We start from the raw sequence: 18691 nt of genomic DNA, 5'->3' as shown, positions 1-18691 counted from the left end.
GACGTCGCTCCCACCCTCGATCGGCCTCGGAGAGCTGCCCCTGGATGGGGTGCGCGAGACGGAGTGCGAGGTGGAGCGCGAGGTGTCGGCTCTCACCGGGGAGGCGGTTGGTGAGCGAGGGGGCTGCACATACCTCTCCACTGGAGATATCCGGGGGGCTGGCGTGGAGGCCCGTTGCGGCGGTGACGGTCCGGCTCTGAGCCGCTTTTCCTCGGACGTCACGTCGTCCTCCGAGGAGTTCCGGTAGCCTCTGGGTCGGCGGTGGCCGGCTCGGCCTCCCGGGAGCGGGCCTGGGCAATCTCCCTGGATTCCCGCGGCAGGCCCCGGGCGGGGCTCGGCGGCATTCGCCTGCCTGGGCTGGCCGCGAGCGGTGGCGGCGGAGGTGTGGGCGCTGGAGTGCGCTTGGGTGGGCCTTCCGATAGGCCGGTATGCTGCGTGGCTCGGAGGGATCGACTCGTACGAGTAGTCGTCGTCGTCCGACATTGTTGGTGTGTTGCGGGTGGGTGGTAAAAAGTTCGATGGGCGGCACTGCTCGAGGCGAATACCCACTCGTAAAATTAATTTACTCGCGGGTATTTCGAAACGCACTGGCACAATTCACACACAAAAGCGTCTTATCGCGGGTAGGTGGCAAACAACTGTGCGAGAGCGAGATAGCTTTTGTCCTTGTCTTGCACGGATGGTCCGTTGCGCGAGGCAATACCGTAAAGAGAGCCGTTTTAGGTTTTTTGTCAATAACTTCGCCAATTTTGGGAATTTTGAGATGAAACTTTTTGTATAATGTACCACCGCGGCCAATGTTGCCGCCGCCTCTGCCGCCGCCGCGACTCCCGCGACTACGGTGACCACCGTGCCGACTGTTGAAGGACAGTACGCGCCACCCACGCCGCAAGTGCATGAACAAACGCCGCGACTGTCACGAGTGAATCAAGACACGCGCTCCGTCCGCTCGTCAAGAAGAAGGGCAGAAATAGAGGCCAAATTAAGAGTGGCCCGCCAGGAACTGGAAGTTGCCAAAGCGGAATTGGAGTTGGCCCAATTGGATTCCGACATGGAAGAGGATCCAGAAGAAGTGCAGTACAGGCAAATGCAGGTCGAAAATTGGTTGGACCACTCGAACACCATCGCCGAGAGGGTCCCGCCGGAACTACAACCGATACCGCCGCCACCGCCCGCCGCGCCGCTGCCGCCGCCGCCACAAGTTCTACCGCTGCCGCCGCCACCGCCGCCGCAAGTGTTGCCGCCGCCGCCACCGCAGCCGCTACCTACGGAAGGGAGAACAGACATTCAAGAGTTAGCCATGGCCATCACCAAGCTGTCACAGAGGGCAGAGGGTGGCCTCACAAGACAACTGGTCGACCTCCCAAGTTTCAATGGCGCATGTGAAGAATGGCTCGCGTTCAGAAGGTCATATGAAGACACCGCGCGCTCCTTCACGCCGGCACAGAATTTGGCGCGACTACGAAGGTGTCTCCAGGGGCACGCGAGGGAGGCAGTCAAGAGCCTCCTGTTCACCGCCGAGGATCCGGAAGAGCTGATGAAGAGCCTGGAAGTCCGGTTCGGCAGACCTGGAGCCATAGCCCTGGCGGAGTTAAAGAAGATGGAAAGGCTGCCAAGGGTCAACGAGTCATCGGGGGAGATCTGCATGTTTGCCAGCCGAGTCCGCAATGCCGTGGCCACCATCAGGGCACTCGGCAAGACGGAATATTTGTGCGCACCAGGGGCCGTGGAATGTCTAATAGAGAAGATGCCGCCGACCATGAAGTCTCGGTGGCTGATGTACCAACGCGAGCGCCGGGCAGAGGGAAAACCAGCGCTCGAACTCATGTATGACTTCATGGAAGTTGAAGCAGATATTAACAGTGATTACGCTCCCCCGGAAGTGTCCTGGGACCAGAAGAGAAATATGTTCAAGAGGCCGGTTCACCATGTCCAACAAACAGAAGGACGCCGTGAAGAACCGAAGACTGACGCGAAGAAGTGCCCAGAGTGCCGTGAGGACCACTGGCTGTACGAATGCAAGAAATATAAGGAAGCCAGTGTTGAAGATAAGTGGGAAATGGTGAAGAAGGCAAGAATGTGCTTCAAATGCCTGCGCTTCAAGCACTCAAGGAACACGTGTCGGGCACAACCATGCAAGAAGTGCATGAGGTGGCATCACATCAGTCTTCACTCAGAGAAGCCCGCAGCGGCGAAAACTCAAGAGAAGCCCGCCGAAGGAGTTGTATCGTCAGTGCACACCACGAGCTGCGGAAAGGCCTACTTGAAGATGACGCCGGTAAACCTCTACGGGCCCAAAGGGACAGCAAAAGTGCTCGCGCTCCTGGACGAAGGGTCCACCGTCACGCTGCTGGACTCATCAGTGGCAAAGAAGATTGGGGCGCAAGGGAAGCCGGAAGCCATCACCATCGAGATGGTCGGGGGGAACGGTATGCAGAAGAGCAACTCCCAGAAGATCAACATGAAAATCAAAGGGGTCCATTGCAGAAATAAGCTCAACATGGAAGCAAGAACTATCGACAACTTGAAGCTGGCGAAACAAGGGGTCGAAGAAAGAATGCTTCAAAAGTGTAAACACTTACAGAAGATCAAGGACAAGCTGGTCTACGACAAGGAAGAACCACAACTACTGATCGGGCAAGATAACTGGGGGCTCATAGTCACACGGAGACTACGCAAAGGGAAGGCCTCCGAACCAGTTGCCTCCTTGACCAGCTTGGGATGGGTCTTACACGGATGCGACACCGGAGGAAGTGTCCCTGTCAAGTTCGTGCACCACAGCAGGTTGATGGAAGACGAAACAGAAGCCCTGGTCCGCCGGCACTTCGAGATAGAGTCGCTCGGGGTGCAAGCACGTCGGCCAAGTAATGACGCCGACAAAAGGGCACTCGACGTCCTAGAGAAGACCACGAAGAGGCTACCAAATGGACGGTTCGAGTCTGGGCTACTGTGGAAAAATGAAAGGGAAACTCTACCGAACAACTACCATCAGGCACACCAGCGTCTCATCAACATGGAGAAGAAATTAGACAAGGACCCAGCACTGAAGACTTCGTATGAAGAACAAATAGAAAATCTGCTGAAGAATGGATATGCAGAGAAAGCTCCAGAAACCACGACGCCAGGGAGAACATTCTACTTACCTCACTTCGCGGTGATGCACCCGATAAAGAAGAAACCGAGGATAGTTCTCGACGCCGCCGCCAAGTTCAACGGGAAGAGCCTCAACGATGCGCTGCTGCCTGGGCCTGACTTATTGCAGTCGCTCTTCGGAGTGCTTCTCAGGTTCCGGGAAGATCCAGTCGCCGTCGTCGCCGACATCAAGGAAATGTTCCTACGCATCCAAATGAGGGAAGAAGACCGGGACAGTCTGCGGTTCTTATGGCGCGGCAGCAAGAGGAACGGCAAACCGGAAGAGTACCGCATGGCCTCAGTGATCTTCGGGGCAACGTCATCACCGTCTACGGCAATTTATGTCATGAACAAGAACGCAGAAGACTTCAAGGAGGAACACCCGGCAGCCGTGGCAGCAATACGGAGGAACCATTATATGGATGACTACTTGCAAAGTTTCACAACGGTAGAAGAAGCCAAGCGGATCGCAAAAGAGGTACAGACGATCCACAACAAGGCGAGCTTCCACCTGAGAGGATGGGGGAGCAATCAACCAACCGTTCTGGAAGGAATTGAAGATCAGCGACAGGAGGAAGTCCTCGAACTAGGCAAGGAAGAGAAAACCCTGGGGCTGAGATGGCTAATCACAGAAGATGCACTCGCCTTCAACGTGGGCTTCAGGAACACTCCGCCCGAAGTACTCGCTGGGCCAAGAGTACCAACGAAGAGGGAAGTCACCAGCGCCGTCATGTCTACGTTCGACCCCATGGGCTTCGCGACGCCGATCCTAATACAGGGCCAGAAACTCATACAGGAGATCTGGCGTACCAAGATCGACTGGGACGAGAAGATTCTCGAACCGCAAGTCGCCGCATGGACCGGATACCTGGAAGACGTCGCCGTACTAAAGGAACTGAAGATCCCAAGGTGCCTGTCGCCGAGAACCAGAAGAGGACAACTCCACACGTTCTGCGACGCGAGTGAAGAAGCGTACGCCGCAGCCGTCTATTGGCGAACGGAAGACCCAGACGGCACGATACGCGTCGCATTGATTGCTGGGAAAGCAAGGGTAGCTCCTAGCAAACCAGTGTCTATCCCACGGTTGGAATTGCAAGCAGCATTATTGGGCAGCAGACTTGCCTCATCGGTGGAGAAGGAGCTCGATTTAGAGATTGAAGAAAGGACCTTCTGGACAGACTCCAGCACCGTCCTTCAATGGTTGAAAGCAGACCCGAGAAAATTCAAGACGTTCGTGGCCCATCGCCTCGCGGAAATTGAAGAGCTGACGCGAATTCAAGATTGGAGATGGGTGCCGACAAAGGAAAACCCCGCAGATGATGCCACAAGAGGCACTCCGAACGAGTTTGATGAAAACGCAAGATGGTTCAAAGGTCCCGCCTTCTTATATGGAAACAAAGAAGATTGGCCGGCGAGACGCTTTGAAGTCAAAGAAGAACTCACCGGAGAAGAGAAGAATCCCCAAGTTGTTGCCACATTGAAGGTCATACCACAAGTCACTCCGGACCCGAAGAGATTCTCCGACTGGACTCGACTGCTACGCAGTACAGCGCGCATATTCCAGTTCATCGACCTGCTAAGAAGAAGAGTAGCGGAAAAAAGAAGTGTCCACATCGTCAGGCACCGAAGATGGAAGAAAACACCGAGTCACGTCCCCCGGGAGAAGAAAGAAGAAAAGGTCTTCTTAACGCTGGAAGATAAGTTCATACATAGGGCAGAAGAGGAGCTTATCAAGAGGAGCCAGCAGGAGAGCTTCTCCAAAGAACTTTGCTGCCTCGAAAAAGGGAGGCCATTGGAGAACTCGAGCCGACTAAAGAAGATTGACATATACCTGGATGGCCGCGGAATCCTAAAACTGAGGACGCGCACCAGGAAGATTGGTTCGGGAGAAGGACGAACCAACCCGATCATACTGGACGGGAAAAGTCAAATCTGCCGGCTCATCATAGGGTTCTATCACAAACGGTTCTACCATGGCAACTCCGCAACGATAATCAACGAAATAAGGCAGAAGTTCTGGGTACTCGGCTTGCGCAGCACCACAAGATGGATCACACATGGGTGTCAATGGTGCAGAGTCCACAAGGGAGAGCCTCAAATACCACCCACCGGAGACTTCCCGGCCGAACGATTGCAGCATCATCAACCACCCTTCACCTGCACAGCAGTAGATTACTTCGGCCCGATGCAAGTCACGATCGGGAGGAGAACTGAGAAGAGATGGGGAGCCCTGTTCACCTGCTTAACGACCCGAGCGATACACCTGGAGCTAGCTAATTCATTAAGCACCAGCTCCATGATCATGGCCCTGCGAAGAATGGCTGCACGAAGAGGGACGCCGAAGATAATCTTCAGCGACAACGGGACTAACTTCGTGGGGGCCAATAGAGAATTGCAAGAGGCCGCCTCTAGGGAAGGAATCACATGGCGATTCATCCCACCTGGATGTCCGAATATGGGAGGCGCCTGGGAAAGAATGGTCCGCTCGGTAAAGACATCATTAATGACCGTTCTTAAAGAAAAATCACCACCAGAAGAGGTCCTACACACGCTCCTCCTCGAAGTGGAGCATATCGTGAACTCGCGTCCCCTCACTCACATCAGTATGGATCCCGAGGACGAAGAAAGCCTAACGCCGAACCACTTCCTCATCGGAAGATCCTGTGGAGCAATGGCGCCGGGTGTATTTGAAGACCACGACCTCATCGGGAAGGCGAACTGGAGGACAGCGCAGCGCTTGACGGACCACTTCTGGCAAAGGTGGCTGAAGGAATACCTGCCAACTTTGATGCCGAGGAAAATAGCCGGCCGGGAAACCGAAGACCCTCAAGTCGGCGACGTCGTATTAATAGTCGACACGACGCTACCAAGGAACACTTGGCCACGAGAGGAAGTGCTGCGAGTGTATCCTGGACCGGACGGCAGAGTAAGAATCCTCAACGTGCGAACACCCGGAGGAGTGCTACGGCAACCGACGCGACGAGTGGTAGTCCTGGTTCCTGCCAAGACGTCGCATCCGGAGGAAGGAGTGCTTCGCACTGCGGGGGAGAATGTTAGCGACGTCAAGAATAGTCAAGATTGATGTTGGCAGCATCATGTCAAATAGTGCAAATTAGATAATTAATCTGTTTCGTAATTAAGAAAATGAACATGAAATTTTCGCCAAAAAGGCAATACCGTAGCGAAAACCATCAGGCTCTCTCGCTTACTCACTCGGTAGGCCTCTTTCTTGCATTGTCTGATCTCTCACTTCCACAAAATAGCTTCTCTTTCACACTTTTCTGGAAAATCTGGAATGTTCAGGAAAAAATAGAGAAGAAACGAGACGGAAATATCGGACCTCTCGCTTCGAACATTCTAGAGCGCGAGATAGCAATATGTTTTGTCCTTGTCTTGCACGGATGGTCCGTTGCGCGAGGCAATACCGTAAAGAGAGCCGTTTTAGGTTTTTTGTCAATAACTTCGCCAATTTTGGGAATTTTGAGATGAAACTTTATATATAATGTAGGTAACGTATAATGTAGGTAATTTAATTACGCATCTGTAGAAAATAAGAAACCATTGTAAAACTACCTGCCAGTTGGAGAAAATTAGCAAAAACTGTGGATTTCCCGAAGACAGGGATAGCAATAGCGTGTGAAAGCGGGATGGAGATAGCCGCTCCCCATAAATACGGAATGAACCGCTCCAGCTGGCATGTTTTGTTCAGTTCAGAGAACAAGTGCTCCAAGCAACAAGTGATCTGAAGAAGCAAGAACTGAGAAAAGGAAGCGAATAATAAACGCGAGAAGTCTCAGCAAGTGAAATAGTGGTTTTATTCCTGCAAGTAGCACCTACTACGCCTGACATAGTAAGGGCAAGCTCTCAACGGCAGTCATCATGGTCCGGTCAGCGCTCTTGAACACACACAAACGCATACAGTCCACTGCAGTCCACCACACTACTTAACCTCAAAAATCCCGGATCGATGGACCAAATATGTTAACTACTTCGATAGCTTATCCGAATATGAGTTCCCCAGTGTCGTCCAGGCACAACACAATCAACAAAACACAGAAACAATCGAACAGGTACCTTGTCTGCCGCCGCGCTGCTGGTAGGTACTCTGTAGGACGCCGCCGGCCGGTGGTTAGGGCTTCGCCCGGTGTCTTCGGTGGTTCACTTGAGTCACTAACTTCAAGCAAAGTACGGTGGAGGCCTCACACACAAAACATTTCCAAAAATTCACCAAATTTCACATTTCCGTTGGAGCACACAATAAGCGTGGCACTCGCGATGCCGGCCCAAACGCGAGAGAGCGCGTTGCGTAGTTTTCGTTCGTTTGACGTCGTGGAGCGCGGCGCTGCTGTAGTCGCGCGCGCTCGCCGTGTAAGTTTTGGCGGTACGGAGTTGGCGGCAGATTTAAATAGGTCCCGCGCAATCGTACCGTGCTCATTGAAAGCATGTGTGCCTGAACACAGTGCGCGAAACTCACAAACAACAATATTGTTGTTGTGACGTTCCGAACCACGGGAAATCGCGGCGGTATCATTCTACTTTGAACCGGATCAGCCCATAGAGCCATACTTGGAGCAGTTACGTACCATCAGAGAAGGAGCTGGGCTCTACACCATTGCTGTTAGGAGGCGATAGCAACGCCAAGAGTACCTGGTGGGGCAGCACCGTAGAACACAGGGGTAAAGAATTGTAGCAAACATGTAGGTACAGAAATGTAAGCAACATCAATGTAGAGTCCGTCAATAACATTGACACCAAGCTGGAACTGAATGATGTGATCCAGAAGTACACCTCCTGCATTTCAGCAGCGTGCAAGGGGAGCATGCTGGCTAAGAGGACTACAGAGGTCCTGAGAGTCCCGTGGTGGAACGATGAGCTCGCGAGGCTGAAAAAGGCTGCCACTACCTCCAGGCGCAAGATCAAGAACGCGGCACCGTACCGCAGAGATATAGTGGTAGCCCAGTACCTAGAAAAGAAAGAAGCCTACGAGTGCCAAGCCAAGAAAGCCCAAATAGAAAGTTGGAAATCGTTCTGTGAAAAGCAAGACAGAGAAGGACTCTGGGAAGGTATGACAGATGGCGCTGCCATCACGTAAACACAAGGCTCCGTAATTTTTAACTCTTAAAAATAGCTAAAGTTCTTTTTTTGTGTTTCTATGTCTTTTAATTTGCTTTCTAAGATGTTATCTCTAAGCAGGCCTGGCTCACTGCGCGCGGTACATCCGATAATTACCTACAGCGAAGCGCCCCGCCGGCGGGTATTATATCAGTCGAGTGTCACGCGCGCGCCCGTCAGGACGCTGGCGTGCGTTGTAGTACCTAATTCTATGATCGAAGTATTATTTAAAAATGGACATAAAGAGAAAGAAATGTTATTGTGCGGCGTTCGAGTGTTTAAATTCGAAAATAAATCTACCGGATTTATCTTTTTTTTCGCTTCCCAAAGATGCTGAAAGGTATGTTGGCCATGTAGGTAATCAATAAATCTTAGGATAGTATAGGAACCTAACCTACCATGACTACTGCTCATAAAGAATGCGTTCGTTCGTTTCAGCCAAATGACGTCCACTGCTGGACAAAGGCCTCTCCCAAAGTTTTCCATAATGAATGCGTACTTACCTACATACGTACCTCATTACAAATAAGTAGATTAATTATTTTTTCACTAGACAGCAACCCTAACAGCGTAAGAAGAGTTCAGAGGCACGCGATAGAAAGAGACAAAACTTGTAGGTGAATAAAATTGTAGGTACGTAGTGCTGTGCGAGCTGAATTCCACTGTATCGCGTCGTAGCAAGACTCGCATTTATTTAAATCGTCTTGCGGAGTAATCCTTCTGTACCTGTACTATTACTTATTCTGTGCTCTAAGTGAAAGCACTATCTACAACAATGGTGAAGATTTGACTAAGATATTTGAACATGGACTGAAAAGTGTGTGCATCTACTAAAAAAGTGTGAAACAGACTAACAATGTAAATAAATAAACTTAACATAAACATTGACGAAATCTGTGAACTGTGACCATTATTATATTTATTATCAATCAATGCAATTAACTATTTTAAATAATGTGCAAAACAGTGAGTGAATAGTATCCTTCGAGGGTAGACAGAGCAAAATATTCAAGTGCAAATTAGTCATAATAACGAACACTCTCAAACGCTGCTGTCTACAGTACTTCAATTTCGTCCAGTCTTGGGAAGGACGGATAGCCTTGCGGCTACTGTGTCATACGATCGACGAAAAAGAAGTAACTTCAAATCACGCACTGCGGAATCTTTTTGTAAGGAAATATTATTTCTGTGAACAATAATTTCATACTAAAAATGAATTTCCTAGAGAAAATAATATTCCGACGTACTCGAACACGATCCGACTCTAAGGACAGATCCTGCATTGCGTCCTCACTAGATGACACTGCTAGCAGTCTACCAGATTTATCAACCGAAGATGGGAATGACCTATTATTGAGTAAGTATAAGGAGCAGATAAATTTACTCACTACTAAACAGCGCACACACAGAAATTGAAACTCTTTCTTTGTAAAATAATAAATTGAAAAAATTGAACGAAAAAATTGAAATTGAGCTCATGAAAAAAAATGACCTTTACAAAAAAATTACTGACAGTCCAATTAAAAAACAAAAATCGAATACACCAAAGAAACAGGTCCAAACAATAAAAGCATCTTCTAAACAAACACAAACAGATAAAGATGAAAAATCTAAAAAAACAACGGAAACGGAAACGAGAAATTATAAAGTTGACACAAATAAACAAAACGTGGACATTGTTAAGCCTGCAAGTAAACGCAAACAAACTGAGCATCCTAAAAAGTTATGCATTTTAAGCACTAATAAAAACATTAAAATACTTAAAATCGCAGAAAAAAGCCTGCAGGGTTACTTATTGTGTCACTACCTGTACCCAGATTTTGGAAATAGTCCCGTTTTTAACTTTATTTACCTTGGTTAAAAATTATTATTCTAATGTGCCCAAAATTCAAGTTTCTGTGACTGACTACCGTACAGTCAGTCACAGAAACTTTTGTCACCATGACAGTAATTAGTAGTTGACATACTGTGACACAAGTCACCCGTGCAAGCCTTTACTACCTGCTATGCCTGCACTTGTACTTGGTAACAGGGATAATAAGGATATGAAGTTTCGGTTATGGATACGGTTACGGATATTAGAATAATATTATACCGGTTTCGGTTTCGGTTTCGGTTACATTTCAGATTATCCGAAAGTTTCGGATAATTTCGGTTACGGAATTATTAGAATTTAAAAAATGTAGGTATAATTATTCAAATAGCAAAATGCTGCGTGACCCACATAGCTACTTTATGTACCAACTAAGACGACACCTGTGTATGATAAAGGTAAAACAGGCTGGCATATTAGATGGTGCCAGGGAATGCCAGACAAGTTGGTAACAAATATAAAGATTTATGGTACAATTCCAAGACGGGCCGCAGACCGCAAACTGCAACCGCAAACTACAAAACTCTATGAAATCGGCAGCGCGGCATTGCAGCTGCGGCGTGTATACTGCAGATTTCATAGAGTTTTGCAGTTTGGAATCATCTGGGGGCACTGCCGTGCCAAGTCGAGCAAAAAAGCGGCACGGCCGTACCATCCTTTTCTCGAAGCAATTCAGGCCATTTTCGACCGCCTGTAAATTCGTTGTGAATAAAACTAGAAGGCTGAATTTTCATTAGCTATGCAGGCATTGTAAAGACACGGTATATTTAAAATTTCATTCAATTTGAACCAGTAGTTTAAGAATTTTATCGGGTCAAAGTTACTTAATTTTGTCACTCACTGACTGACTGACTGACTCACCGATCATCAAAATTCTAAGGCACTTCTAGCAGACCTAGAAGCTTCAAATTTGGAATATAAGTAGTGTTTGGTGTATGAATCAAGGAAAAACTAAAATATTTGGGGGCACGGTAGTGCAACCGCCAAGTCGAGCAAAATTTTTCAATTTCGGTCCAGTTTTCTAGATACATAACTGCTGTCTACAAAATACAAAAAGAAATGAGATCCCATCAAAAACAATACTTGTAAAAAAAACCAAGTCTCGCAACTCAGTTGTTCTACGGTAAAAAGTTGTGAGATACCAAGTCCAGGCCAGGAAATCTTTAACGTTTTACATAAATATATTGACTTGGTCATCGCATGAAAACACTATCTATCTATCTATCTATCTATCTATCTATCTATCTATCTATCTATCTATCTATCTATCTATCTATCTATCTATCTATCTATCTATCTATCTATCTATCTATCTATCTATCTATCTATCTATCTATCTATCTATCTATCTATCTATCTATCTATCTATCTATCTATCTATCTATCTATCTATCTATCTATCTATCTATCTATCTATCTATCTATCTATCTATCTATCTATCTATCTATCTATCTATCTATCTATCTATCTATCTATCTATCTATCTATCTATCTATCTATCTATCTATCTATCTATCTATCTATCTATCTATCTATCTATCTATCTATCTATCTATCTATCTATCTATCTATCTATCTATCTATCTATCTATCTATCTATCTATCTATCTATCTATCTATCTATCTATCTATCTATCTATCTATCTATCTATCTATCTATCTATCTATCTATCTATCTATCTATCTATCTATCTATCTATCTATCTATCTATCTATCTATCTATCTATCTATCTATCTATCTATCTATCTATCTATCTTCTATACTATATAAAGCTCGATTACCACTGACTCACTCACTGACTGACTGATCAGGGGTATTTTTGGGGTATTTAGAGGGGAGAGGGGTAAAATTGTTGGTGTTTGTTTTAAACTAGATTTTTTGACTGACAGCTTTACCACATTTTTTGAACCAAAAAACAATATGGCGGAAATTTTTGACACATAAACTTTTTTGTTTTTGGTCCTGAATTTTTTCTTTTTTGGTGGTTTGTTGGGGTTGCCAAGATATTATGTTAAAAATTTTGAGAAAAAATTGGAAAAACAAAATGGCCGCGCCGCCATCTTGGATTGAAAATGCGATTTCGGGGTGTTTTTAGGGAGGTGTCACTCCGAGATGCGCAATTGTTTTTGAAAATTTCTTTTGAATATTTGTGACATGTCGCACACCTAGATCTAAACTGAGACAACTCAAAAAAGGGCATTTTTCAGGAGGTGAAAAAAACGTATTACTACATTTTTTGTTAGGGAAGTTATGAAACTCAGTTTTATTTTGGACTATTGATAGGCTGTGAAAGGACCCTGTATATAAACTGGGTCAAAAAAATCTATCCTTTTTACCTTTAATCGCAGTTTTTTTAGTTGTTACATTTTAGGAGAATGACTTTGTATAAATAATAAAGTACATTTAGACTTGAATCAGTTTTTTTTGGACATTTTGAGATTTAAGTTCTCCTTTTCCACTCTTAAAATTTGTATATCGTGCCATTTAACTTGATTCCGATTTTCGTCTAAAACCAATTTAGTTGCCCACATTTTTTGCAAGATTTTAGTGTCATAAAACTTTTCAAATGTCATCTCTTCCACGTTCTTTGGTCCTCTGTATTTAAAAATTTCAAGATGTGACTGAGTCCTCTTCCTGCATTATTAAAGTGGTTTTCATTGAATGTTTCGATATCCTAAATGATCAATTTAGGAATTGTTTGAGAAAACAGTTCATTTTGAACACGATCTGGATCAGCATAAGAGATATAGATGAATATTTCATGACATGGTGAACATGATAGGTGTTTGAGTTTCTTCAGCCACTTTTTCTTAGCATCTGCCGATCGATGTTTATTTATTAATTTATTTACTTATTATAGACCTTTTTTCTACATTATTTTATATTTCTACATTATAAATAAGGTTTTATCTCTTGTTCAGACAACAGAATATCAGACTATACACTTATATTACAACTACATAAGTTACTACAGTGTTTAACTTGAAGTGCCGTCGTCTGTACATTGCCTTTTTATTATCTTTACACTGTTCTCTTAAAATATTTACAAGAAAACGACCCAGCATAATTTTTTTCGGAAAATAAAAATAATATCCACTGTAAGTTTTGCTTATCCAACAATAGTAAGTTAACTCAAAACACTCTTCTCAAACAAAACAGGAGATAGTTTGAATAAAACTAACACTATTTAGAAACAGGGATTATCATACTGTACCTGATTTTAGGTGAAATATACAAAACTACACGTTGTGTATAGAAAAACATTGAAATGAAATTTGTTCCAACAAAACTACGCCAACTAGAAATTCACAAGTTGATTCATCAAAACTAACTCAACTCAAAATAGTAACAAAATATAAGTTGCTTTATCAAACAAAACTGGAACAAGTCAAAATGTTTTGGTTAACTATTGCAGAACAATTCATCAATACTGTTACTACTCGGATCCCCTTCCTCCTCGGATCGCGAAAGCGTTCGGACGTGTCCACTGTGCTCGTCGCGAATTTAACTAGTCCAAAGTAACAAGACCTCCCGACGCGACCAGCCAACGTGCTTCGAGAGCTCAATATACACTGGCCGACACATCCATCTGTAATAGCGACCACGTAAACTTAGAACCTGAGAAAAATGCGTCGTGTCCAAAGAAGCCCAACTAGTTGCAAAGGGTCGCAGCATAATCAATCAGATCAAGATGTCTCCAAACCAGAAGAACAGGGACCCTCAACATCTTCTGTGACCCAGCGGCAGAAAAAACGAGGGGATGAGAACATGAGTTCCTTTAAAGATGAGATCAGAAAAATGTTGGCGGATATGAAAGACAGTCAAAATGAGATCCTGAACAAACTTGTAATGGACATAGCAGAAATTAAAACACAAAATCTAAAAATTCAACAAAGTAACCTAGAAATCGAAAAATCTATGGAATTGATCTCAGCCCAATATGAAAACGTTAACAAAAGAATAGATCATCTGGAAAAAGAACGCAAACAACACGTACTACAAATTTCGGAGCTTGAGAGCAGACTAGAGGAAATACAAAGGAATCTAAAATCGACAACCATTGAAATCAGGAACCTACCTCTACACAACAAAACTGATCTAAAGCCAGACTTAAGGAAGATAGTGATGGATACGTGCACGGCTCTGAACGTCAGAGTCCAGGACAACGATATTAGGACCGTCTTCGAAGTCAAAGGCAAGACAGGAAAATCTACAATTGTGGTGGACTTCACAAGAACTGCCACTAAGCTGGATCTAGTTAGAATGGTTAAAGAGTTCAACAAAAAACACCCGAACCAACGGCTTGACACCACTCACTTGGGCCTTGGGGGTGCACCCACTCCCGTTTATATTTCCGAAGCCCTCACTGCAAAGGCTAGAAGAATTTTTTTCCTGGCACGCGACTTGGCCTCGTCCGCTGGATACAAATACTGCTGGACGTCAAATGGAAGAATATTTATAAGAAAGACTGAGAATTCCCCACACGTGGAAATTAAAAATGAAGTTGACCTCTCCAAACTACGTAACCCACAATGACTATCAATTGTCTACTGCTTGAACCCGGCCTTGGTAAATTTTATTGTTTTTCATTCACTATTTAATTTATTTACTACAATTATTTATCTTAATTTACACATAGAAATCATCCACCACATGACACTTAATACACTAACACACCCAACATTGCACTTGCACACACTAATAACACTTATACACTCAGCGGCACGGAATTTGGCCCAAGCCTAAACACCCAGATATGAGGCCAAATAGGTGTTGTATACCTAAGTTTCGTGTGACATGTTAACAGAACATTTGTTTTTGTTAGTTTAAGAGGCTAAATTAATAAAAAAATGCGTCTGTTTAACTTTTTTGACTCTAGAAACGCATTTCGTTGTTGGAGCGTAAAGAGTACGGGTAAGTTTAAATTCGATATTAAATGTTGTAAAGGTTTGGCATTTTGTTTTTTGTTTTTAAATTAATCTTAGGGTTATTCTCGTCTCCATAATTTGAAAATAATGTCCATTACTTCAGCTCAAGTTGCTCAAACAGTGTTGCTTAGAAGTCAAGGGCGTATGCAGCGGGAGATGGCTGAAACTTTCAATTTATGGCGTACAAACTTAAAATACACGTTAAAAAGGCATGACCAGACCGCCTTTTACACAAGAAGACCAAGAAGTGGGGAATTAAGGTGTAAATCAGCGCGCGATGACCCGATTATCGTGCTTGCAATATCAAGAAATCGGGTTCTGACTACGTTTGAGATACGCCAGCGTTTACAAACAGCAAGCCCAGTGAATGTCAGTGAGCACACAATAAGAAGAAGGATGGAGGATCATAACCTGCATACTCGAAGACCATCTCGAGGACCAGAACTTCTCCGATACCTTCGCGAAGTGCGACTTACGTTTTCTAGAGAACATGTAAATTGTACGTTAGACTAATGGAGTAAAATCTTTATGAAAACTGTCTGTTTGCGTAGTAACTCTTCTCCGCACCTTCTCTATACACTTCCACGGCCGTCTGGAGCTCTTAAGGTGACTCTGCAATCATCGATCCATAGAAATTTACTCCATTAGCCTTGCGTCCAATTTGGATGTTCTCTGGAAAACGTAAGTCGCACTTCGCAGAGGTATCGGAGAAGTTATGGTCCTCGAGCTGGTCTTCGAGTATGCAGGTTATGATCCTCCATCCTTCTTCTTATTGTGTGCTCACTGACATTCACTGGGCTTGCTGTTTGTAAACGCTGGCGTATCTCAAACGTAGTCAGAACCCGATTTCTTGATATTGCAAGCACGATAATCGGGTCATCGCGCGCTGATTTACTCCTTAATTCCCCACTTCTTGGTCTTCTTATGTAAAAGGCGGTCTGGTCATGCCTTTTTAACGTGTATCTTAAGTTTGTACGCCATAAATTGAAAGTTTCAGCCATCTCTCGCTGCATACGCCCTTGACTTCTAAGCAACACTATTTGAGTAACTTGAGCTGAAGTAATGGACATTATTCTCAAATTATGGAAACAAGAATAACCCTAAGATCAATTTAAAAACAAAAAACAAAACGCCAAACCCTTACAACATTTAATATCGAATTTAAACTTATCCGTACTCTTTACGCTCCAACAACGAAATGCGTTTCTAGAGTCAAAAAAGTTAAACAGACGCATTTTTTATTAATCTAGCCTCTTAAACTAACAAAAACAAATGTTCTGTTAACATGTCATACGAAACTTAGGTATACAACACCTATTTGACCTCATATCTGGTTGTTTAGGCTTGGGCCAAATTCCGTGCCGCTGAGTGTATTTATAGACTGGTACTTATGTTTTTTAACCCACCCACCCACTGCAACCGATCATTGAGTTATTCATGGTTATCCTTAATTAGAAATGGCTAGCAATAATAATATAACAATTACTACGGGCGAAATTGATGAAATTTCAATTGGAAAATCTTATTTATGTCTACCGGAGGAATGTAAAGAGATAGTTGCTCTAACCTAACCTAACCCTGACTTCACCAATAGGAGGAGGAAAGATATTGTTGCACATGCACCTAGATTTAAAACCTTCTTTGCAAAAAAGCAATATGATAGGCGTTCTGTGTATCTCTATAACTTACTTAATAAGGAGATTAATATTTATGACAAAAATTACTTCGAGTGCAAGAAACTTTTAATGAAATGGCTGAAGCCAAAATCTTATGACGACATTGAGACAATCTTAAACTAAACTAATAAAATATAAATAAAAATAAAACACACATGTACACATTCACACATACACTCACTCACTCACATACACACTCACACACACACACACACACACACACACACACACACACACACACACACACACACACACACACACACACACACACACACACACACACACACACACACACACACACACACACACACACACACACACACACACACACACACACACACACACACACACACACATACACTCACTCACACATACACTCACTCACTCCGCGCGCGCCATCCCCCTTACTTTGTTACTACAGATATGTTACTTAGTATACCTAGTTGATATTATACTTCGTATCTCTCCCGAAGATGATTATGTTTTACATGCAGCAGTACCTGGGATGATGCCGTCCTTATCACACTTTTAGAGAATATTTATTTAAAAATATAAGTTTTAAATATAATAAAGTACGTGTTTTGACTCCTCAGCACCGTAGTACATTCCGCGGTCCGCCATATTTCTTGTCATTACTTGTGTTGGTGTTCGTCCGACTCACACGTACTTTTTCAATAAAAATAACTTAGCGTAAAAATGGGTAAAAGGAAACGATCAAGTAATGGTGATAATAGTGATATGGTGAAAAGTTTGTTAAGAAACCTCGTATGTACATAGACAACGACAAATTATAGTTTTATCTGATGATGATGAACCAGAAAAAACATCGTTGTCTCCATCGTGCAGTCACTGCAGATTTGCAGACATACATACATACATATTTAAAACATTCTGGTAAGTTGTGAATCGTGTATTTTGAAATTGTTATGAAATAATGTGAATAATTTCTATTTTTTGTATTAAAAATGAATATTTTCAACTACCCTCCGTGGTAATACTTTGTGTCCCGACTTAATCGTGTGTGGATACTAAACTACACGTACAAAAATCGTGTTATACAAAATACATAAACATCCCGACGTAAATCGTGTGTGGATGATTTATTGCTTATCCCGGCGTATATCGTGTGTGGATACTAAACTACACGTACAAAAATCGTGTTATACAAAATACATAAACATCCCGACGTAAATCGTGTGTGGATGCTTTATTGCTTATCCCGGCGTATATCGTGTGTGGATACTAAACTACACGTACAAAAATCGTGTTTTACAAAATACATAAACATTCCGACGTATATCGTGTGTGGATGCTTTATTGCCTTTGAGCGTATTAATTATCCCGGCATATATCGTGTGTGGATAAGACATTTTTAAACTGATTGCATTTTGCTTTGATTATTTTCCTAACGTATTATCATATAACGTGGGTAGACGTATCAACACGTCGTAAAATAGTATAACATAATTATAAATATAATAATATACAATATACATGGGGTATTTATAATTTGTTACCCTATCAAATACAAAAATCTTTATTGTGAAGTATTACTAAAATAGCATACAATAATTACCTACATCAGACGAAAATACCGGGTATTTTTCAAGACAAAGCCTTTCAAAGACTTTCACAAGGATCTAGCAACAGGTTGGAAAATATTGATTAATGGATTACCTACCTACAAATAAAAAAGACTTGATGAAACATTATTTACTTGCTAAAAATTGCGCATAATAATTACTTCAACAAAGGCAGCAATACAACTGAACATCTGATTCTGCTTCTGTTTGCTGTACGCATCCTTATTGCAACTGATTTCATCGAGCCTTCAATATGATTTGATGACCTAGTTATGTCACAAATGGAATAATATTCCGTAAGCAATTATGAAAACCTTGAGCGATGCTGGCGGTTACTTTGTGACACTCATTAGAGAATCACTGTCAAGAAGATACGCTATCACA

At 43.6% G+C, this 18691-nt stretch overlaps 1 protein-coding gene across 1 annotated transcript; it reads left to right on the top strand.

The window, feature by feature from the left end:
* The first annotated feature begins 1051 nt into the window (after positions 1–1051).
* On the top strand, positions 1052–6229 carry LOC135087291 (uncharacterized). Its single transcript, XM_063982094.1, has one exon. It carries the CDS (start codon positions 1052–1054, stop codon positions 6212–6214), a length of 5163 nt encoding a protein of 1720 aa, XP_063838164.1. The 3' UTR covers positions 6215–6229.
* Positions 6230–18691: the final 12462 nt, after the last annotated feature.

This window comes from Ostrinia nubilalis (assembly GCF_963855985.1).
Source record: "Ostrinia nubilalis chromosome W unlocalized genomic scaffold, ilOstNubi1.1 SUPER_W_unloc_1, whole genome shotgun sequence".
Classification (NCBI taxonomy): Eukaryota; Metazoa; Arthropoda; class Insecta; order Lepidoptera; family Crambidae; genus Ostrinia; species Ostrinia nubilalis.
Note: the sequence above shows the minus strand (reverse complement) of the source record. Positions and strands in the feature narration are given on the sequence as shown.